This window comes from Diabrotica undecimpunctata, chromosome 3, assembly GCF_040954645.1.
Source record: "Diabrotica undecimpunctata isolate CICGRU chromosome 3, icDiaUnde3, whole genome shotgun sequence".
Classification (NCBI taxonomy): domain Eukaryota; kingdom Metazoa; phylum Arthropoda; class Insecta; order Coleoptera; family Chrysomelidae; genus Diabrotica; species Diabrotica undecimpunctata.
Genome location: NC_092805.1, coordinates 81,504,121 through 81,529,969, shown reverse-complemented (window position 1 = coordinate 81,529,969; position 25,849 = coordinate 81,504,121). Strand labels below are relative to the sequence as shown.

At 36.2% G+C, this 25,849-nt stretch overlaps 1 protein-coding gene across 1 annotated transcript in view; it reads right to left on the bottom strand.

Annotated features, from left to right (window-relative positions):
• Positions 1–25,849, bottom strand: part of LOC140436959 (uncharacterized) — an 83,221-nt gene that overhangs the window by 14,916 nt on the left and 42,456 nt on the right. The window contains exons 8-12 of the mRNA XM_072526144.1: positions 23,715–24,052; positions 17,274–17,563; positions 16,837–17,070; positions 6,049–6,229; positions 5,721–5,991 (exon numbers count right to left, since the gene is read on the bottom strand). Of these exons, the coding sequence (XP_072382245.1) occupies positions 5,721–5,991; positions 6,049–6,229; positions 16,837–17,070; positions 17,274–17,563; positions 23,715–24,052 (1,314 nt within the window). The remainder of the gene's footprint in view (positions 1–5,720; positions 5,992–6,048; positions 6,230–16,836; positions 17,071–17,273; positions 17,564–23,714; positions 24,053–25,849) is intronic.

Here is a 25,849-nt window from a genome sequence, read left to right as displayed (position 1 = left end):
TTAAAATACAAATTACATTTGATCAACATGTAAACAAAATAGAGAGTAATAATTTAACTGAGTTATTAAGTACATATGAAGGTTTATTCAAAGATGAATTAGGTTGTTTTAAGTATGAAAAGGTGAAATTACAGGTGCAACCAATGGTCAAACCTATTTTTTATAAACCACGGCCTGTGCCTTTTCTATTTAAGGAATCAATTAATAAAGAATTAGATCAGTTGGTTGATAATTGAAAACTCTGAATGGGGTACACCTTTAGTGCCAATAATTAAAGAGGATGGAAAGATACGTTTATGCGCTGACTACAAAGTAACGGTAAACAGAATTCTACATGATGTAAAATATCCTTTACCTCGTATTGAGGAGCTTTTTACTGCTCTTCAGGGTGGGGAACATTTTACAAAGCTAGATTTAAGGAATGCTTATAATCAATTAGAATTAGAGGAAAGTACAAAATTATTGTTATCTTGGAGTACGCATAGAGGTATATATAAAGTAAACAGGTTACCCTATGGTACCAAACCAGCCTGTGCCATTTTTCAGAAAATATTAGAAAAAGTTTTGCTAGGAGCTAAAGGAACCATTAACTTCATGGACGATATTGTGGTCACAGGAAAGAATAGAGAGGAGCATTTAAAAAACTTACAGGTAGTGTTAGATAGACTGTATAAGGCAGGGTTCAGACTTAACTTGAATAAATGTAAATTTTTTCAACCAGAAATACGGTATTTAGGACACTATATAAATAAAGGAGGTCTACATAAAGACCCAGATAAAACTAAAGCTATTTCAGAGATTCCTAGACCTAAAAATGTAACAGAAATTAAAGCTTTTGTGGGTATGGTCAATTATTATGGAAAATTTGTACCGAATTTATCATCTGTGCTCAGTCCTTTGTATAAATTGCTAAAAAAAGATACTCCTTTCATTTGGTCCAAAGAATGTGAAAGATCTTTTGAAAATGCAAAAGCAGCAATATTGTCAGAGCAAAATTTAGTATATTTTGATCCGGTTAAACCAATAAAGTTGGTATGTGATAGTTCAGAGGCAGGTATAGGTTGTGTGCTTTTGCATACTTTCCCAGATGGTTCAGAAAGGCCAATCAGTTTTGCATCTAGGTTATTAAACAAAGCAGAATCTAATTATTCAGTAATCCATAAGGAAGCCTTAGAAGTTTTCTGGGGAGTAAAAAAGTTTTATCAGTACCTCATGGGTCACAAGTTTACTTTATGTTCTGATCATAAGCCACTTCAAGCAATATTTGGGGAAAATAAAGGAATTCCTCAGATGGCTGCAGGTAGACTTCAAAGGTGGGCATTTTTCTTGAGTGGATTTAATTATACTTTTCAATATGTCAAGGGTTGTCAGAATGGAGGTGCTGATGGTCTTTCTAGGCTTCCACATGCAACAAAGGAGGAAGGAGAGATTACATATGATTATTTTAACTTTTTAGTAGAAGACAAGGTGCCCATTAGTGCAGATATTTTGATCAGAGAAACTAGACTAGATTTTATACTAGGGAAAGTTTACCGGTTTGTAAGAGATGGTTGGCCAGATGAAGTAGCAGAGGAGTTGAAACCTTTTAAAAGAAGGCAATTGGAATTAGGGATAGACAATGGGTTGCTAATGTGGGGCTTTAGAGTAATTGTTCCAGAGAAAGTTAGGAAGCAGTTATTGGAGGAGATACATGGAGCCCATAATGGAATGGTAAGAATGAAGACAATAGCGAGGCAATATTTCTGGTGGCCAAACCTTGATTCAGAAATTGAAACATATGTAAAAAACTGTGAGCCATGTATGAAAAACTCACAGAATCCTCAGAAGTCAGTATTAATAAAGTTTCAAGAAGCCAAAGGTGTCTTTGATCGCATACATATAGATTTTTTAGGACCCATAAAAGGAAAAATGTGTATGATATTGATAGACTCCTATTCAAAGTGGCCAGAAGTCTTTATTATGAATAAAATTGATACATACTCCACTATTAAATGTCTGAGAGAGTGTTTTGCCAGATTTGGATTGCCAAACACCATAATATCAGATAATGGCCCACAGTTTGTTAGTACAGAATTTGAAACATTTTGTAGAATGAATGGCATCATTCACAATACTTCGCCCCCATATCACCCCTCAACAAACGGAGCAGCAGAGAATAGTGTAAAACATTTTAAAAGTTCAATGAGTAAGTTGTTTGTAGATCATGTATCAGATCATAGAGATTTGTCTGAGCTTATTAGCAAATATTTGTTTTCATATAGAAATACACCTCACAGTTCAACAGGGGAAACCCCTTCCAAACTCATGTTTGGCAGACATATTAAAACACGTTTAGACTTTTTAACAAGTACAATGAGAGAAAAGGCTAGGGCCAATCAAATTAAATATCATGGTGCTAGACAAGTTACCTTTGAAGAGGGTGAGGTGGTTTACACTAAAGACTATAGGAATTTGAATAAGCCTTCATGGGTAAAAGCGATAATTGTGTGTAAAATAGGGCAAATAACTTATATATGTAAACCAATTCAAAATGATAAATTGCTTTGGAAAAGACATATTGATCAAATACTTAAGCTAGGAATGTTCTATGATGATATTCATTTTGAGTTGGAAAAAGGGGAGTCAGTTGAGAAAGAGAAAGGTGAATATAGGGAAGGGGAAGGGTATGATAATAAGGAGGAGGTTTTGTTGTCAGAAGATAGTGATGATAATGCGGTAGTGGATATTACGGGAGTGTCGGGAGTGCAAGCTAGACATCTGAAAGACTCTGAAGTGCGAGCCAATCCGATATTACCTCAAAATTGGGAAATGTCGACAGCGGCTGATGGTGTGGGTGTAAATGAAAATAAACAGGATAGTTGTAAAAGTAATAAATGTAATATTAGCAATAGGGTTGATAGCTCTAATAGTTGCGATAGACCTCGCCGCATTATTAAGCCTCCTGAGAGGTTAAATTTATAAATTCATGTCTTAGGGGTGGAGAGATGTAGTGTCGCAACTAATAGAGTAGACAGCTACTGGCTGTAATAGTGTTACATACAAGGCCAAAATAAGATATGGACTATCTGTCAATAAAAAATGTAAAGAACTAACCTAATTCTAAGATGTAAAATAGCAACAAGGAATAAAGAGATTTAAGTAACAAGTACTGGGTTTCAATACATTACAATAACAGTATCCCGTTTTTAGATATGCGAATCATTCGCACACCTGATAACAGATTAGTCACTACCTGGTACAGAAAAGAAATGGCTAGCAACCGTTTCTTAAATTACCATTCGACACACCCAATCAGATACAAACTTAACCTGGTACGAGCCCTCAGCCTTAGAGTACACATGTTGACACACCCGCTTTACAAAGAAGAATCTCTCAATCTACTGAAGTCCATTCTCATAGATAACTCCTATCCGGCATCCTTCATCAATAAATTTCTATATTCCAAAAGCTATGGGCAGTCCATTACCGAAACACCCAATGGGCTAACATTAGCGTCCATATCTAACAAAATACAGATGAATAAGTCCCCCCTCACTCCTGAACAAACCACTAAATATGCTTCGCTCCCGTACTTCATACAAATCACTACCAAGCTTAACAAACTTTTCAAAAACTTACCTGTCAAAATAGCCTTAAAAAATACCAGAACCTTAGGTAAGTTATTTTCTAAGACAAAAACTCCATTGGCCCCTCTAGAACAAACTAATGTCGTCTATCAAGTACCCTGTGCAGAGTGCAACTCCTGCTACATTGGCCAGACCAGCCGCTCCCTTCAAGGTCGACTAACGTCCCACAAAAGCGGCATTAGGATTTCTAAACCATCTTGTGCCCTTGCACAGCATGCCATTTCAACCAAACACAGTATCGACTTCACGAATACCAAAATACTGTGCAACAACAACAAAATCCTTGAAATGTGTCAAATTCTTAAACATCCATCCTCCCTAAATAAGAGAACCGACATCGACAACTTGAGTCAGATATATCACTCCCTCATCATACAAAATAAATAAAAAAACCCCTTACAAGACAGTAACTTCAATCCCATTTTTCTTTCCAAAATTTTTTTTTGTTTGTTTTTTAAAGTAAAAGGAAAAAATGAATCCTTTTTTATAAAAAAAAGGTCCGTCCCCGTTCCACATACTAATTCCCTTAAGAATCGTAATCTGCACCATGCGATCCAAAGAAACACATGGACGACAACAAGCCACATGTGAAAATTATGACGTGCTGATCCAAAACAATCGAAAAGATTAGTGTGGTTTGACCCTCGAAAGAGCTTAAACCAACAGTCAAATGAAGCCATCGGTTAAAATTAAATGAACTAATGTTCTTACAGTTTTACTTGTATTTTTTTGTTTCGTTTTTAATCTTTAATGATAAGTTATCGTAGAGTTTTTATAACATCTATAAAAAAACCCTACAAATTGTTTTTGTAAGTATGAACCTTGTTGGTTTGTTTACTTATATTCTAAAATCTTTTTTATTTGTAGTGAACTGATGATGCTTTTAAAGATAAAAGCGAAACGTATTCGAATAAATCAATAAAGTAGTTGACGACTTTTATTTGCCAATTATTGACCGATAAAACCTCTGCTATTCAACCATTGAATATATTCCAAATTTAATCAACGGTCGTATTATTTTTTGCTATATATATATATATATATATATATATATATATATATATATATATATATAATCAAAGACTAGGACAACTGTAAGGATGGTGTACATAAAATAGGACAAGAAAACTCCCTACCTCAATCCTATAGGTGGATCAGTTTTACGCAATTTCTGTTGAAGACAATAGAAAACATTCTTTATAAACATATTAAAGAGAGGCCATTGATGGATCATTCTTTCATATATCCTACATAGAACTTATACATGTACGTTGCATTTTTGTTGTATAATATTTAGTTTAGTTTGTAGACAGATTGTTGATGGGAGTTTTCTTGAAAATTTGTGTAAAGCGTTTTTAACGATAACTTAACATAAAATCGAAGAAGTTATTAAAGGCTAAAAGGCTGATGGGCTTTATCAACCCTTGAATTTTTAAGTTGCAATCTTTTTTTCAATGAAAATAATAATAATAGATCAACAAAATAGACAACAAATAAGCCAGATCATTTTATCAGGCCTAAAATTTGGCAAGGAAGTTTCAATATTCATTTTTTTTAATTTCAAAAAATATATTTTTGTAATTAAATATACTTTAATTACAAAAAATGGACAAGTTAAGCATTGGACAGAATCATATGCAATGAAAGTCATGACAAAAAGCTTATGCTGCAATAATTGCCCCCAGATGCATGGTTGCTGCATTGCTGTAAGTCGCGTAATCTTGAAATTGAGCATATATCACAAGCCGACAAACATTTCCTACCACCTAAATAATATCAAAATCTCAAGCTGTAGTAAACAAATTTTTTCAACAATAACAAAATACAATTTGGAACTATCTAGACAAATTTTAGACTCGATAAAATTATTTGGCTTATTTATATTCTATTCTGTTATTGAATTATGTGTAGGAACTTTTTATTATATAACCATAAATGACGTACAATGGCAAAGTTGCCGATGTAAAATTTCTGTCTCCCACCATTTGAAAACATAACAATCAATTCAATATTAAAGCATTCAGTTCTTTGACTTTAAAATTATAAGAAAAAATTATTAAATTATTATTAGAAAAAATTAGAGATATGTCTCACCTATCAGCAACTTGGATAGCCGCTATTGGATGGGGCAATTGTATTTCTTCAGTGTCCATCGGTTCCGTCTTAATTTCACAGATTTGTCTCATTTGTGTTTCCTCAGTTGGCTCTGATTTTATTTTCACCTCCACTCCATTCATAATCAGTTCTTGGGGTTCTTTTTTAATTACAATACTCGATATTTCAGTTTTAACAACAACTTCTTCTTTCTGCTGTTCTAACTTTGCTGCGGCGTATTGTTTTAGAATATCTTTAACTAGAGTCTCCCCTAAAAAGTTTACCAAATCGTTAAATAGTGGAATAATCGTATTATCAACTAACTTACCTGCTAATTGTACAGAAACGCCTAAATTAACCAACACATTATGAGCTTCCCATCTAATTTTAGCACAGCTGAATGGTTTTGTTCTAGGTTTAGATTCGGCAACTAAACTTGACCAATCAACTCCCAAAGCGTCGACTAAACCTCTCATCTTCGATTCTTCCTCCAATTCATCCTCTGATATCTGAAATTATATAATAATAATTATTAACCCAATATCTCCCAATAGGCGCTGAACTATCCAACATTCAGATGGACACAACCGAAATTGCATTCTGCACTGAATATACCTACCTAGGAATTGATTTCGACACCACAGGCACAGACAATAGGGAAATTAGAAAACGAATAACCCAGGCCCGTAGAACAATTGGATGCCTTAACGGAGTTCTTTGGAGCTCAGAAATTGGTAAAAGACGAAAATACAATATATATGAATCTCTCATAAAAACCAGCTTAACCTATGGTACAGAGACATGGAGACTAACAGAAAGCAATAAAAGAAAACTCGAAGCAACAGAAATGGATGTATTTAGACGATCACTTCGAATATCTAGAGCAGACAGAATTAGAAACGATGAAATAAGAAATCGGATGGGGGTAGATGGATCACTGGCAACAGACATAGAAAGGAAACAACTTATATGGTATGGCCATGTTCAAAGAATGCCAGAAACAAGACTACCAAAAATCGCCATGAAATGGATACCACCAAATCGTAAGAAACGAGGAAGACCAAAAAGAACATGGAAGGAGGGAATAACAAAGGCAATGAGCTCCCGAGACTTGACCGAAGAACAATGGAATGATAGAAATTCGTGGAAATTAGGCATCGGACAACGACGCAAGACGTTTTGAAACCGATATATATATATATATATATATATATATATATATATATATATATATATATATATATATATATATATATATATATATATATATATATATATATATAATTATTATTATTATTATTATAAAATTGTTATATACTTATTATAATCAAGCTAATCAGCGAATGGAGATAAATAATTTGAGTTTAGGGTCGCTGCCTGGTGATCGCCAGGGCACGTCTGGAGCCGGCGTTGGACGTGACAGCATGCGGGACGTCGGTGGCAGGGTGCTAAGAAAGAGGGCCCCTGTCATACAATCAGCTACAGTCCAACAACAAGAACAACCACAAGCGAGCCAAACAATACCGAGCTCCACTCGCTGAAGATGCTGCGCTGGAACATCAGCTGGCACTCACTCAAGCGGGACGACCGAGACAGCGCATGAAATGGACTATGTCTATAAACGAAAGCATTTTGCGCTTCTATTACAAGGTGACGAACCTCGTTCGAGAAAGGATCGGCTATCCACAACATCTGTATGCCGAATTTTGCAGGGAGTACCCAGATATTCAACTATCTGAACAGCGAATAGCAGATCAATACCGTGTAATTATAAGAAATAATCTTATCCTAGAGACTAGACGCGATACCATCAAAAGCGAAGTCGAGAGAGAGAATCATAACCAAGAGCTAGTTGTAGATCATAAACTCAACCTGTTAATACACAGCAGGACAACAATGAGTTACACGATAGCCTGGTAATTGAAATGGTAACTGAAATTGCACGTGCCGTACAAGAGTTTAATGGGACAAACCCACTTAGCAGACCACCGCTACCAAAAATAGACTCTTGTAAGAAACTAGCTACGCTGTTACAAATTGTGAACACTGAAGTCCTACCCAATTACATCGTGAAAGTCCATACATTAGAATATTTGCATATGCTGATTTACTGCCCATAACATTAGCGATTGCTAATGTTATGGGCATTAAGATCAGAATACGACGGGGTAATAATATCGGAAGGACTGAAAACAAAATTGCACCATGGGAAAAACGACTGGTAAGGAAAATTTAATTATTGCGTAGGGATATTGGACAAATTACGGAATACATCCGAGGAGTAAGAATAAGAAAGTAATTAAAAGATCTGAAGAAATAATTCTGAACACTCAAAGACACTCACAACATGATCCAGAAAACAACACAGTTCAACTCTGCCTAGACACATTAAACCAAAAACTCTCCGTATATTCAGGTCGCCTAAGGAGATACAAAGTTAGTAACAACCGGAAATGCGACAATATACTTTTTGAGCAGAAAACTGAATTCCATGGTTAGAAATAAAAATAAATCCTACCCGAGCCAAGAAGAAATTCATGAGTCTTAGGGAAACCGACTTTCGACGTCAGCTACTCATAACAACAATGCTGGATGGATTGAAGAAACGACGAATAACTGTCAACACTACAGTAATATTTCTTTATTACGAAATCTCGAACATTATGAAAGAGCTTCTTCTTCTTCTTTAGGTGCCGTCTTTTTAGCGAAGGTTGGCGATGACCTCTGCAAAGTCTTCCCTATTTTGGGCTTTCCTTATTAAAGAGCTTCAACTGGAAATCTCCTGGACCAGACGGAGTTCAAACTTCTGACTAAAGAAGTTTTGGAGCGTTCATGAGCTTTTAACAATATTAATTAATCATGTTATTTCTAATTTGCAGGAAATATCGCCATTCCTTACGCAGTGAACCACTTATCTAATACCGAAGGATCAAAATAACACCCAAGATCCAGTCAAGTACAACCCAATTACTTGTCTTCCGACTTTGTATAAATTGGTCACATCCTGTGTAGCCCATTATATCTACCAACACTGTTCTCTAAACAATATCATAGAGCCCCAACAGAAAGGATGCGCTAAGGGTTCCATGGCCTGCAAAGAACAGCTTATAATCGACTCACGTCATTTCTAACCAGGCGTACACCAAAAAAGGGACTTTTTACTGCGTTCATTGACTACAAGAAGGCCTTTGATTCAGTGTCGCGTGAATGGGTTATAGATATAAAATTCACCTTCAAATACCTGGTGAAAACAACATCAAAACTGAAGATATCACAATTAACCGGGGTCTTTTCCAGGGGGACTCGTTGAGTCTACTTTGGTTCTGCCTAGCGAGGAACCCACTATCTAGGCTACTGAACTCCACTGACTCAAAAGGTTTTAGCCTCAAAAATAACAATAATGTTGTGGCGAAGCTTAATAATCTGCTGTATATGGATAATATAAAATTGATGGCTTCCACTCGAAATCACTTGGACCAGATGCTAAAAACTGTGGAAACATTCTCAAATGATATCGGTATGCACTTTGGACTGGATTTTGTCAACAACGATCTTCTCAGCATCTTGTGTTTCTCCTCTTCTCATTCCCACCGGTTACGCTGTTAAAATGTTCTTTATCGTGTTCAATTCCGGGGCCCGGGCTACATGTCCTGCCCATTGCAGACGCTGCAGTGTTTCGCTTATATGTATAATTATTATTAATATAATCATATTACCCTGTGGGAGTTTTTTGTCAGTTCTTCTATCAGGCGCGGCCCCCTACGAATGGGGGATGCTCTCTGGGTATTCTTAGAACCGATACCTAGAGGGTAGCAAGAATACCTGCCGTGGAACAAAAATTGACACCTGGCAGTAGGTATAAAATGCACACCCATGATAATGGAGTATAAAAATTTGTTTAGGGTCGCTGCCCGGGGATCGCCAGGGCACGTCTGGAGCCGGCGCTGGACGTGACAGCATGCGGGACATCGGTGGCAGGGTGTTGAGGAGGCGGGCCCCTGTCATACAATCAGCTACAGCCCAACAAGAACAACAACCACAAGCGAGCCAAACAACAACAAGAGCTCCACTCGCTGCAGGTGCTGCGCTGGAACATCAGCCGGCGCTCACTCAAGCGGAACGAGCGAGGCAGCGCATGAAATGGACTGTGTCCATGAATGACAATATTTTGCGCTTTTATTATAAGGTGACAAACCTCAGTCAAGAAACGATCGGCTATCGACAAAATCTGTATGCCGAATTTTGCAGAGAGTACCCAGAAATGCAAGTATCTGAACAACGAGTTGCAGATCAATACCGGGTAATTATCAGAAATAATCTCATTCCAAAGACTAGACGCAATACCATCAGAAGCGAAGTCGAACGGGAGATTCATAATCAAGAGGTAGTTGGAACTCAAGCCCTTAATGAAATACAAGAGCCAATTTCTGAGGTTGTCATACAAGAACAAGAAACTCAACCTGATAATACACAGCATGACAACCCACTTAGCAGACCACCGCTACCAAGAGTAAACTCTTGTAAGAAACTAGGTGTGCTGTTACAAATTGTGAATACTGAAATCCCGCCCAATTATGTTGTAGAAGCCCATACATTGGAATATATGCACACGCTGATTTACTGTGCAGCAACAGCAATTGCTAATGTTATGGGCATTAAGACCAGAACACGACGGGGTACTAATATCGGAGGGACAGATAACAGAGTTGCTCCTTGGGAAAAACGGCTGCTAACGAAAATTGAATCATTACGAAAATTGAATCATTACGTAGGGACATTGGTCAAATCACGGAATATGTTCGAGGAACAACACGTAGAAAAGTAATCAGAAGAGCTGAAGAAATAATGTTAACCACGGCAAGACACTCAAAATATAATCCAGAAAACAACACAGTACAACAGTGCCTGGATACATTAAAACAAAAGCTTTCCGTTTACTCAGGCCGACTAAGAAGGTATAAAATTAGTAACAAACGGAAATATGACAATACGCTTTTTAAAAATGCCGGGAAGGCGTTCTATCGGAAACTCAATTCTACTTCAGAAAGTGCCAATAAATCTTACCCAAGCCGAGAAGAAATCCATGAGTTTTGGGGAAATCAACTTTCCACACCAGCTGCTCTCAACACCAGTGCTGGATGGATCGAAGATACGGCGCAAAACTGCCAACACTACGTTACTGCTACCTACGAACCCTTCACTAGTGAAGAAGTTTCAAATATTATCAAAGAGCTTCATAACTGGAAATTTCCTGGACCAGATGGCGTTCAGAACTTCTGGCTTAAAAAGTTCTGGAGTATTCATGAGAGCTTATCAGCAATAATTAATAACACTATTTCTAATCCGCAGGAAATACCATCTTTCCTAACCCAGGGAATAACTTATTTAATTCCCAAAGATCAAAATAACATCCAAGATCCAACCAAGTATCGCCCAATTACTTGTCTTCCAACTCTGTATAAATTAGTCACATCCTGTGTAGCCCGGCGTATCAACCAACAATAAACTCTAAATAATATCATAGAGCCTCAACAGAAGGGATGCGCCAAGGGTTCCATGGGCTGCAAAGAACAACTTATCATCGACATTTCTAACCAAGCATATAGCAAAAAACGGAATCTCTTTACTGCTTTCATCGACTACAAGAAAGCGTTTGATTCAGTGCCACATGAGTGGCTTATAGATATATTAAAAATATATAATGTCGATGATAACATAGTGACCTTTTTAAAACATATAATGTCAGATTGGAAGACAAAAATTCACCTCAAAATACCGGGTGAAAACAGCATCGAAACTGAAAATATTGCAATCAATCGGGGCCTATTTCAAGGAGATTCGTTGAGCCCACCGTGGTTTTGTCTAGCGATGAACCCCCTATCCCAGATATTGAATTCAACTGATACAGGTTTTAGCATCAAAAATAACACTACTGTGGTTGCAAAGCTTAATCATCTATTGTATATGGGTGATTTAAAACTATTAGCTTCCACTCGAAGCCACCTGGATCAGATGCTAAAAACAGTAGAAAATTTCTCTAATGATAGTATGCACTTCGGTCTTGACAAGTGCCGTGTCTTAATGATATGCCATGGGTGAAAATGATATGTATAAATACCTCGGAATGAAGCAAGCGCGGAAGATCGACCATAAGCAAATGAAAACTGAGATAACTATTGAGTTTATACGAAGGGTAAAACAGCTGCTCCGTTCACACCTTAACAGTAAAAATTTGTTTAAGGCACTAAACACCTACGCATGTTCCGCGCTTAGCTACTCATCTGGTATTGTTAAGTGGACAAAAACGGATATAGAAAATCTTCAGCGAAAAGTACGAACACACCTCATAAAAACACCATCCTCGAAGTGCAGTAGAAAGAACGGCATTACCACGGTATTTAGGAGGAAGAGGACTTATGGATATAAGTGAGCAACTAGAAAAACAAATTACTAATTTAAGAACTTATTTTCAGGTGCAAGCTGAGACATCTACTTTATATCGCGCGATTTGTGCAGTAGATGATACAACACCGATCAAACTGAGGGAACCAGAAATGCGCATAAACCATCTTACTAAGGACGAAAAAATGCGCACCTGGATGGGTAAACCTCTGCACGGGCGACATCCCAATGAGGTCAGTCAAGACCATGTCGACAATATAGCGTCGAACTATTGGCTGACATCAGGAAAGATGTTCCCTGAAACGGAAGGTTCACTACTGGCCATTCAGGATCAGGTTATACCAACCAAAAATATGTATGTCAAGCTCAGGAAACCATCCATCTTACCGGGGGCTGTCAGGCCTTTGCTGCAACTGAATATAAGGAACGGCACGACTCAGTAGGAAAGATCATTCATCAAGAGATAGCTATCAAACTGGGACTTCTTCAAACAAACCATCTTCCATTTTATCAATACGTTCCTGAGAGTATACTTGAGAATGACAACTATACTGGGCTATACAGGGACAAGCTATACTGGGACCGCACTGTGCTCACAGATCAAACAGTGGCACATAATAGACCAGATCTCATACTAGTTAATAAACTAAAGAGACAAACAACATTAATTGATGTGGCGATACCCAACAACAATAATCTTCGTGTTAAACAGAACGAAAAAATTGCCAAGTACAGGGATCTGGAAATTCAAATACGAAGACAGTGGAGTCATTCCAAAGAACCTCCTAGAAAACATAAAAAAGATAGGTCTGAATGAACATCTCTACAAGACCTTGAAGAAAGTTGTACTACCCTCAACGTCCAGATGTGTACGAAAATTTTTGGGAGATACTCCAGCATACCAAGTCACCTAGGCTCGATAACACGGAAAGAGTCCCACCAGACCTCAATCCTTTTGATACCGTAGGTATCTGGGATGAGTGAATTTTCCCCTTAGAGGGAGTATGAGCCATATGGCTAAATCTGGATATAATCATATTAAAGAGAATAAGATGACTCAGGTTTTTAGAGATAAACAAATTGATTTTTTCCACAAGTCGGTATTGTATACCAGAAAAATTCGTGAAGCAGTAGAAATCCGAAGGCATCTCTATAGAGAGAAAAAGACTACTTTTTGTTCTCCATCTGGAATTCAACTCTACACTGTTCGCCAGAACGGATCAACAGAGACTCGACACGTGCTACAACAATCCTTACCAGCCGACACGACAATGGTCGACTAGCCCACACCATATGCGACCCAAAACGGATGTTACTAACAAGATATTTTGTAATGAAATCGTAGGACGAATAATTGATAGCTCTGACTCTGGCCGGAGAAGACTTTGAATTCAAATTTTTGGACAATAGTTGAGTACAGCTTAGTAACTACACGTTTTATTTAAAGATTTTTGAACAAGTATATGATGAAATTAGCACAAAATAAAATTAATTTAAATAAAACAGCTCTAATAATTCAAATAAAACCTCTTTATATTTTATTCAATATCACCCTACGCGGGATGTGAATAACACTCGGATTGAATTTGTTCTTCAAAGTAGCTTGGACGCTAATCCGGTTGATTCCAGATACAGCTGCTAAAAAATTCTAGTTGACCAATTTCAATTTTTCAAAGTGCATTTTTATACAGGGTGAGTCATAACTATTGGGACATAGACTAAGGACAGGTTATTTGGACCAAAATATGGCTATTGGGCCAAATATGCCTTAATACAATGTTGCTGAGAAAAAAGATACAGGGTGTTAAAGTTAATTTTTGTTTTTCGTTTTTTGCTAATAGTTTCCCTGTATATTTATAAATTGCTATCAAAATTGGCACAGAGGCATAATCTTAGACAAGAAATAGTATTTTATTTACAATTCCACTATCAAATACCAAACTAATAAACAAAGTTGCAACTAACGTAAGGTTTCCGTTTTGACGATAAATCAAAACTAAACACACTTTAACTTAAAAGAACTCATAAAAACTCAAACTAAATGTTCTGCATGGTCTCCTCCGATTTCTATGCCTTTTCTAATTTTTTTTATAAAGGATTTTCGGACGTTAAAAAAAATAGTATTCTGTCCCCTTATAAGATTAGCTGCATTTTGAATGTATCTCCAAAGTCCGTTTTCTTCTTCCCAATAATGACTATTTCGCCAATAAAAAACCCCTCCTCTGGTAAAAGTTGCTTCGTCGGTGAACATAATATTCTTAATAAAGTGTCTGTCATTGCGATGTTTATTCAGAATACGTTGATAAAACTGTAACCGTCGCGCGTCGTGGAAGATCTGTTGGAAGTAAATTTTGAACAGGAGTGAAGTGATAAGGATGATAAGGATGATTAGGTGATTTGTTTAGGTCGACCACCCCGATTTTTAGTGTGAAATGACCCAGTTTCACCTAAACTACGATGATATAATCTTGCAAAAGTTTTGTGATTTGGTTGCCTTCTGTTTGCGTATAACATTCCATACCTTCTGGCTGCCGAGCGACCGCAAAAATTTTCTTGTGCGTATACGCAAATCATATCTCGCATTTCTTCATTAGTAAAATGATTGTGACGAGGCATTACAATCAAAAAAAGTAATGATTACTTTTAAAAAATGCAACATTACACTACACTGTCACATCAAAAATAATTTACTCTGAACAAATGACATTTACCAACAACAATTATCTGACAGTCCAAAACATACTTTTCATAAATGAAATAATATTTGAAATCCTTTTTTAAGACTCTAAGCAGTTCGACTGTGTTTTTATCGAAAACGGTTGAAATTATCATGTTTAAACAAGAGTACCAATTTTACGTAAAAATGATGTTTACGTCATATTTTCTAATAAAAATTACTAACAAGTTTCATCAGAAAAAGTTTAGACTCAATTTGATCATTAGGAATGATTCACGTGGCGCCCTCTATGACAAAACGTAAAATTGTAAATAAAATACTATTTCTTGTCTAAGATTATGCTCCTGTGCCAATTTTGATAGCAATTTATAAATATACAGGGAAACTATTAGCAAAAAACGAATGTAACACCCTGTATCTTTTTTCTCAGCAACATTTTATTAAGGAATATTTGGCCCAATAGCCATATTTTGGTCCTAATAACCTGTCCTTAGTCTATGTCCCAATAGTTATGACTCACCCTGAATATAAAAAAATGTCGACTACTTAAAGTTCTTATTTTAATTCCAACATAATTTTGCAAATTTTTTTAATATTTAAACATTAAATTTTTAATTTCTAGCTAGTCAAACCTTTAATATTTTTTAAGAGCAGTACCTTTCGAGTTATAGACTAAAAATATGGACACAAAAAGCAAAAATTTTAGTATTTTTTTTTAGATTTTCGCGCATATCGTGATTATTAATACAAGGTACATCCTGAAGTGATTTCGGCAAAAAAAGGAAACTCGTATGGAAAATATCCATTATGGTCTGTGAAATTTGGTAGAGAAAGAAATTAAAATCTAAACCATTGGCGTAACTAATCAATTGTAAATGAATAAAATAATGTAAATTTCAAATTTAAAATGTATTTATTTTTAAATAAATAAAATAACGTATTTGACCGAATTTAAAAATTTAAAGACTAATGTGTAGAGAATTGCAAGGGGTTTGAGACGATATCTAATTTGACACCTATTGCCTTTAAAAAATGTGGTGATTCTTACCCTGGCTTAGGGATCAAAGTAAAATATCGAAAGATCGAAAATACCGGAAAAATGTGTCTCTCAGTTCCTTATAATGCCTCAGTTTCTTTTTCGTCCGACTACCTGTATTGCTTATTCCTCTTCATCATCGATATAAGCAATTCGGCTTGTTCATTGGCGGATGAATTTCCGGTAATTCTTCTCAGTATTCTCATCTCCGCTGTTTCCAATACCCTTTGTGTTGTGGCTATGTCAGGTCTTGTTTCTAATGCAAATGTCATTACTTGTCTGATACTGGCTTTATAAATTCTTGATGTCATCTCACTGTTAATATGTCATTTTCGCCATGTAGTGATACTAAGACATCCTGCCAATCTATTTGCTTTTTATACTTGATCCTTCACTTCCCCCTTTCTCTCTCCAGGTTTCCATATCTGGACAGTACAACGCCAAGACATTTTACTTGCATTAATTGTTTAACGCTGACTCCATCGATTTATAATTTACATCTGCTTGTTTCTTTGCTGATTACTATTACTTTTTTAGTTTTTGTTTAGAGTTAAGATCTTCATATTAAATTATTTTGCTCTTGTTTTGATCCTGTGGACTTTTCTTTGTAGACTTGTATTGCTGAAACCAGAAACTAATAATTATCGGAGGAACTGTTAAACATAGAGGGGAAACGAAATATTTTCCAAAGGGAGAACAGTTCCAAATTCCCAAAAATTGAAGTAGCACAGAGTGCCCCGATAGTAATAATAACTGCGAGTAGAACAATATGGTCACCAGTTATAAAGGCAATATGGTCACCAGTTATAAAGGTGAAGAGAAGAAAACAAAAGATACATCTACGAAAGAAAACGGTTAAAAGTTAGAAGATGACTACCATACTTTGGAAATCGATGACAGCAACATGGGGCGGGGAGCGCAAAGAATCCGACAGTAGGATAACGTAGAAAAGTTCAGCAGAGTAAAGTGCTGAGGTAAAATATCTAAAATCATTTACATACCTCCTCAAAATCTAACTCCATATTATCTTCGTCGATGGATCCTCCTTTGTTGTTTGGAGCAGCTACAGCTGCAGGAGATTTGGGTGCAGCTTGCTGTTCAGGAGGTGGAGATTGGGATTTTTGTGACATTGCTGAAGTATTAACCTCGGGAGCAGCGACAGAAGATGCTGCAGTAGCCTCCTGTATTTCTGGAGCTTCTGTCGATTCTTCTTTTATTGGACTATCGGGAACATCCTAAACGAAAACAATTCGGTAGTTATCCTAAACATTATGTACTTGAAACATCAAATGGAGTCGATTCGTAAGGCACTTAGTATAATAAAATTTGTCATTATCTCAGAATGTTTTTTAAGAAATGTGTCAATTATTCCATGATTTTTACTAGATACGTTGAAATTTAAAATGTACTTTGAAAGATGTTTTACTGTTTTACTTACTTCATCCATATTTAGAATATCGTCGGCATCGTCACTAATTTCGCTGAGATCATCTTCGAGAGGTAGTTGGACGGTCTCTTGCTTTACACAAATCTTCTTTGCACTGTCCGGACTATTTACGGCTTCATCGGCGGCACGTTTAACTGGTGGCGGAGAGGATTGCTTCAGGGTTTCTTCCTCTGAAGGTTCGGGTTTAACGGTAGTTTCTTCTGCAGCTGGTACCGGTTGCAACAATGGCGGAATTTCCTTTTTGCGATTCGATTCCAGATTGGAATCTTCTGATGGTGGCACTAGAAGCAGTAGTAATCGATTTTGATCAATAAATAAAAACAATTTGTTTTGACAATAAAAGAAGACTTAAAATCGCTAGAAAAATAAGATAACGATCAAAAAGAACCGTTAAAATTTGAAGCTAAATATGTTTAAAATTTAAAAGTATATCTTTACAAGAAATAGATTTTGAGTAGTATATCTTTATCTATAAAACAAAGATATTAAGCAACAGCCTAGAAAACATCACGATAGATAACATCAATGTAGAAAAGGTAGAACAATATATATATATATCTAGGACATGCAATTAAAAACGAAAAGGAAAATCAAACCCTAGAAATTAAAAGGACACAATTATCATGGGCTGCTTTTGGGAAGTTGAGCTTCATTTTAAAAGACAGAAAAATCCCAATACACTTAAAACGAAAAACCTATGACACTTGTATACTACCAGTTGCAACTTATGGATTGGAAACTATGGCAATAACAAGAAAAATGGCAGAACAATTAAGAGTAACTCAACGGGCCATGGAGAGGGCCATGTTAAATATAAGCCTCAGAGACAAAATTCCTAACACCGAAATACGTCGAAGAACTAAAGTAACCGACATCATGGAAAAAATAGCGACATTGAGATGGCAATGGGTAGCACATGTAGCAAGACAAGACACCAACAGATGGTCTCATAAAGTGACATTCTGGAGACCTCGAGAAACAAAAAGAAGCGTGGGAAGACCCAAAAAGAGATGGATAGACGATATAACAGCTGTAGCTGGAAAGCAATGGATGAGAATTGCAAAAGATAGGGAAGCGTGGAAACAATTGGAGGAGGCCTATGTCCAACAATGGATGAATGAAGGCTGAAGAAGAAGAAGAAGAAGATATCTTTATAAGAAAAATCACTGCATCTAAAATGCCTGTATGGCATTTTAATACCGGGCACATAAAACCGGGAAAGTGTACTTGCAGAAGAGGTGATGATCGTTTGTAACGCTCTTTAAAGAAGATTTTTAAGAGAGTTTGAGAATGTTTATTGGTAATAATAATACAAAAGTCTGAGAGCCTGGAATGAGGAACAAATCCCAGAAGAGTGATGTATTGGGATCGTTTGCCCGCTACACAAAAAGGGCGATGAATTAGAATGTAGAAACTATAGGGGAATAACCCTCCTTAATACAGCATACAAAATATTTTCGAGTATTTTATATGGTCGCCTGAGTAAATATTCAGAGGAGCTTCTTGGCGAATATCAAAGTGGTTTTAGGCCTGGACGATCAACAACAGACCAGATCTTTGTGCTAAGGCAAATACTGGAAAAAACCAATGAATTCAATATCGACACATACCATCTCTTCGTAGATTTTAAATCGGCCTACGATAGTGTCCTAAGAAATAAATTGTATGAAGCCATGGATTAATTCCACATCCCCGATAAACTGATAAGATTGGTTAAGGCTACAATGCGTAAAGTTGTCTGCAAAGTCGAAATACAGGGCGAACAATCACAGGCATTTGAAACGCATGTTGAGTTGCGACAGGGAGATGCGCTGCCGTGTCTCCTTTTCAACATAGCTTTGGAAAAGGCGGTCAGGGATGCCCAAATAGACAGCAGAGGAAACATTTTGAATAAATCATCTCAAATTTTGCCATATGCAGATGATGTTGATCTAGTTGCCCGCACAACACGCAAGCTAGAAGAAATGTATACCACCTTGTCAAACGCCTCAAAAAATATGGGCCTGCAAATAAATGAAAATAAAACTAAGATAATGGCATCAACACCCAACAATAGAGCCAGAAACATCGGCCACCAATTCACGGTTGATAATTCTACCTTTGAAGTGGTGGACAAATTCACATACTTAGGCTCCCTGATCACCAAGGAGAACGTCATGACGGAAGAAATCAAGCGAAGAATAATCCTAGCAAACAAATGCTATTTTGGACTGAGTAGACATATGAGAAGCAGAAACTTAAGCCAAAAAACAAAAATAACCATATACAAAACCCTTATACAACCAGTGTTGACATATGGGTCGGAGACATGGACCATTTCCGAGGCAGATGAAAATCTCCTGCTTATATTTGAACGAAGGATCCTGAGAAGAATATTTGGTGGCATCTGTGAAAATGGTGTTTGGAGAAGGAGGTACAACTACGAGATATATCACAGATATAAACATATATTTGTTGGTAAAGACGTAGTATCCTTTATAAAAATAGGAAGACTAAGATGGGCAGGACATCTGGCAAGATCACAGCAGAACAACCCTCCTAGAAGAATCCTTATGTCACAACCTGTGGGAAGTATAAGTAGGGGTAGACCAAAACTCAGATGGAGGGATGGTGTAGATGAGGATGGTAGACAAATAGGCGCAGCAAACTGGCAACAGTTGGCAATGGATAGAACTGACTGGCGTAATAGACTTGGGAAGGTTGAGGCTCTTTTATAGGGCTGTAGCACCAATGATGATGATGAATACAAAAGTACTTTTACAAGTCAACATACACATAAATATAAAACATAAAACTAAGTGTATTAACAAAGATACCAGACAAATAACAATCACAACACATTAAAATTAGAAGAATAGAAGAGAATAGAAATAAGCTTTAACGTCACTGAAAATTAACAAAAAGTCAGAAAAATAACAATAGTAATTTCAAAATTTATTGAAATTAAATAAATCGTCAATATCACAAAATAAAAGATAATAAAATAAACAATCCATTGCAAAATTTTAATAAATTGCAAATTGCATAATAAAACCTTACGAGCCAAGAAGTTTTTAGTTGCTGCATGAATACTTGTACATAAAGGTACTGTAATTTCTTAGTTATTCGTTAAGAAACTCTTCTGCTGAATAATATGGTCTTTCAGATAGAAAGGCAGGCTGTTGTCATTTTACGGAACTTAAGAAATATGTTGCAGATTTAAGTTGCAAAAATGATAGTTGTATAATTTTTTGAGACTCAAACAAAGAAAAATATGTTATTTTTTAAAATGCTAAATCTCAAAAAATACTCATCTCAAACTCAAAATCTTTTGAAAAATACTCATAAAATGAAAAAGGCATTCATTATAACGTATCTCTTATTTTTTGCTTTGAATTGATAAAAGTTACGAGCTTTTATTTTAGCTGGCACTATGTTATAAAACTGAATGGCTAAATACCTTGAACCATTTCTGGATCTCTCAAGGCGGCCAAATTCTAGTATGAGATTACTACTGTTTCTAATGGGATAATTATGAAAATCTACATGCGCATTGCATTGACTAAGATATTGTTTAATGTGAAACAGACACTAGATAATATATAGACAATGTAAAGTTAAAATTTTAAAATTTCTAAACGAGTTTCTACAGTCTGCTCTATAAACGAGAACAGAGATAATATGAACACACTTTCCTTGTTGTCCAAACACTTTATCAATATGACAAGAGTGGCCCCAGGAGAGAACAGCATAAATGAGATGAGAAGGAAAGTTACTTTGATAAGTTGTTAAAATAGTTTCCCTGAAATCCACGTGTACAAGATTCCTAAAAACGAAAAGTTGTCGGGAAATTTTTTTTCATAAATGAACTATATGTTGTTCCCAGGTTAATCCTGCATCCAAGTGTACCCCCAGAAACTTCGCGTTGCACTTTGTGGTAGAGCAATGTGTCCCATATCAGTATTGTTTATTAAAGTGAAATTAACACTTTGTGACTTAGAGTTGTTTAAAGAAAAGAGAGATGGTTAGTTAAAAACCAGTTTTTTTTTTCAGATGATTGGTAATCAAGACTATTAGAAGTGTGAAAGCTTACATATAAAATAATGTCATCAGCAAATAAAACAGTGTTAACTCTGAGAGAATACTAGGACAATAATATAAATAAGAAATAATATCGGACCTAAAACTGAGCCTTGAGGGAGCCAATACATCAGATATTGTTTTTGAGAATCCCACTGGTTGAAGTGAACATACTGATCACAATTTGACAAATACGAATCAATTAGATGAATAACTATGAAAATTTATAATAAGCAAGGTTTCTTAGCAGAATACATTGTGTGACACAATCAAAAGCCTTAATGCGATCTGAAAAAGATGCAAAAGTGTCAAGATATTTTTCAAACCCTTCCAAAATATTGCGAGTAAAGTAGCTAAGAGTAAAATAGCTGCGGTTGTGGTTTTATTTTTTCGGAATCCATACCGGTTTATGGCAAATAGTATATTAGATTTAAAATGTAGATTTATATGATTTTTTAAACTTCGTTCATAAACTTTTGATAAGGTGGGCAACAAAGATATGGGTCGATTATTGTTTTAATCATGAATAGAGCCTTTATTCTTAAGCAGAGGTATTACCTTTGCAGTTTTGGAAACTTTATGAAAGTATTACAAGATATTTTAAATTTTAAAGCCTTTTAAGGTGGATTAACATATGCACAGATAGCGCAGCTGGTATAGAGGCCTCAGGAGCCCTAGGTAGACTCTAGACTAGTTTGGAAATGACGAGAACTCGATAGACTGGCAGAATATAACAGAGTCACACTGCTAAGTCATCGGGGAATACACAACCAAGAAAGGGCTGATGAACTTGCCAGAACAGGATTAGTTACAAAATAATTCGATCCAGAGCCGACCTTAGGAGTGCCATAAAACACCATCCACAACCGGAAAAAAATCTGGATTCGAACACAACGTAACTCTCATTTGGAAGTATATACGATGAAGTATTTGCCGAAAACCAGCACGAATAAGCTGAGAATCATAACAGGCTTCCTTCTTGAACATGTGCTAGTCAAGGGACACCGGAATACAATCAGGTTGTTTTATGAAAGTAAAAAAAATTTAAAACTACTAAAAATGAAGAAAAATTTGTTGAAATCCACAAAGAAAAGTTAATTTTCTGTAGTTAGCTGTATACCATATACACAAAAATTTTTGTAAACAATCTTTCATAAACTTTTGCTACCCGAGCTCCGATTGAAAAACACGTCTCTGGACCAGTAACTCACATGGGAGTATCCGTTGCCATGCAGTGAATCCGAATAAATTTTTAACATCCTATAAAATAAGCACCAATCATGTAATTTAATATGAATTTAATAACATTTAGAGGGTTTTCAACCATGTATTTAGAGTGGCTTTAAAACATACCTTTGTAGCAGCACTGAAGATGGAATATTAACTCCGAAAACGTTCTGTGATTTAGCCCAAAAGGTTTTTTAAATAAATATATAAAGTATAAAGGATTTTTTTCAAAAATTTTTTTAAGAATTTGTTGGTTATCGCATGGGTTTAACACCCATCCCTTCGTTTTTAGAGTTCTTTATTTTAACTATTCAATAATTACAGACTTCAGTAATACATCTTCTATTTCTTTATTGTAATATACTATAAAAACTGCATGTAACCGGCATGGCAGCACAGTGGGGGAGTGTTAATATGTCGAATTCAATCTCAGTTATTCGCAGGTTCAAATCCGACCAGGCACGGGAATTTTTGTAATAAAAAAAAAGAGATATCCTCATGTTCATCCAATCTGTACTCGCCAAAAGTGCGGTGGCTGTTATAATTTATTAATGACTTTATAGGCTGAGATAATAAGGCTGAATTCACTTAGTGACAAGGCATTTACTTAACACACACTACACACAATTCTGCTAATAACCTTCATCATTGAAATGAAAGGAAAAATTTAGAAAACAGTCATCAGACCAATAATGATATACGTGGCAGAAACAAGACCTGACACAGAGAGGACAAAAAGGATGTTAGAAACAGCAGAGATGAAAACACACAAACATTTATGGTAAGACATTATGGGACAGAACTAGAAGTACTGTACGTAGATACGTATACGACGTAGATGCAAGGTGAAGAACATCAATAACTGGGTAAGAAATAGAAGAGTAGAATGGAACGATCATATAAGCCGAATGACAACAAATAGAGTAGTAAAGATGGCAAGAGACGGTTCCCCAATAGGAAGATGATCAGTAGAAGGACCACGAAAACGATGGAACAACTTACTGGAGGCACATTAAAAAACAGACAGAGTCATGTCTATAAAAAAAGAGAAGAGGAAGAAGACATTCATCATTGAGTATAATTAAAAATAAAATCAAACTGCGTATCATAAGCTATCATTCAGATATGAACAGTAGATCAACTTACCATTCATAGGTTCCACTTGATGTGAAGTGGCACTCCTCGGTCTCGACCGTTCCCTCCACTCCTGTGGCCATCTTCTCCTATCGTCACTATTCCAAGAATCCACCGGCCTGTTATAATGCCTCCACTCGTCTTCCCCTTGCCCAACGCCCGCCTGTTTGTTTTGATCTATATCCCAGTTTTCTCTGCCGTCCCATTCTGGATTTAACGGACGCCTGTTCCTATCCCAGTCGTGATTGGAATAGTCACCATGTTGAAGATCGCCCCAATCTCCACCACGGTTGTTTTTCAGATTATGATCATCTCTTGGTGCGTATCGAGACCTGTGATCTACATTTTCCCTAAACAAGAAAAGAAAAAACAATTTGAACATTTGCAACTTGACCACCAATTCATTTCACGTTTCTTATCACGTTTTATCTCTACTATTTTCATTAAGAGTAACTTGCAATTACTGAAACAATAGTTAGTCTATATTTTCATGTTAGCAATTCTTTCGATCAAAGAATGCGTTATTTCTTTTATCAAACTACAATTCAATGGCTATTATATACAATACTATTATTTAGATTAATGATGATTTTTGTTTAGATACATTCTGGTTATACTGAGTCATTTATGAACTTCCCACCTTAGGTCTCCTTAGTCATTAACTTGTTACAGGTATCGTGATATTTAGTTGTCTTGGTATTGATTAAATCAACGAGCCTTTTGTCTTTTCTGCCCTGTATTTTATTAACTAGGGCTCTTTTTGGTTATCTGTTATTATACATCCTCACTACATGACCAGCCCATCGCAGTCTTTCGAGCCTAACGAATTCTGAGATGGTTGCCTCTTTGAACAGTCCGTAAAGTTAATGTTTGTATCTCGATATCCATATCACATCTTCTTTGATCGATCCATAGATCTTTCTTCATCATCATCACCAGCCTCCATTTATCACGTCCACTGCTGGACATAGACCTCCCTTAAACTTCTCCATTCTTTGCGATTTTGTGCTCTTTGTTGCCAATTTTTCGTGATACGCCTGATGTCGTCAGCCCAACGTGTAGATGGTCTTCCTCTACTACGTTTGTCTGCTCTTGGCCTCCAATGTATAATTTTACTCGTTCATCGTGAGTCATACATTCTCGCTACATGGCCTGCCCAATTCCATTTAAGTTCCGCTATGCGTTCCACAACATCAGCAATACTCGTCCTTCTTCGCAGATCTTCGTTTCTTATTCGGTCCCGCAACGTCACTCCCAACATAGATCGTTCCATTCGTCTCTGTGCCACTCTCTTTGAGGCTAATTGGTATGTTGGCTTTAAGTGTGTCTCGCAGTTTTCCAGGGATTTTGCAATTTTGGAAAATAGATCTTTCTTAGAATTTTTAATTTTAAACTTCTAATTTTCTTGAGTTAGCGAGAAATAGGGTTTGTTACTCTCGAATCTCCAATCTGTATTAAATTCGACTACTAGATACGTGAAACTTCGACTACTAGATATCCTTGGCCGCTCTATTTAGTCATGAATATATATTTCACAGTCATACGAGGAATGGCAGTGGGAGGGCGTAAAAATAATAACCTAAGATACGTAAACGACATCCTGATATTAGCTGCATCTCACAAAGAACTAGAGCAGATTGTAGCATTTTTAAAATTCCTCAGTATGTATTGAAATCCCATCGTATTTGCTACAGTATCGAAGAATATTTTTAGTGTATTTTAGTTCCTTTCGTACGTATTAAAATAAAGAATTCTTTCAATTCATCTTAGCGTCACCGATGTCGAAAATAAACCATTTTAGAGTTTGTTTATTATTTCACAGATGTGTATTTTCTCGGCATTCTTTGATCGTTAAGCCGCTTTTAGGATATTTTGCGTTCCCGTTACCGTTATAAGTGTTTTGTTTATACCAAGTAAATCGAATGAATTTAAAAGATTCACTCACCCTCGCTGAGGCGTGGTCAAGAGCGGTAAGCTTCAGCGTTATGTCCAAATTTTCCGTCAAATTTGAAATGTGTTCTGTTTTTGTCTCTTTTCATGGAAAATGTGTAGCAGTGTAAAGAATAGTATCAGTTTAATGGTTCAGTTACAGTTTTAAGTGAGGTTTTGAAAGATATCCACATGTTCCAGTTTCCTGTTATTTTAAG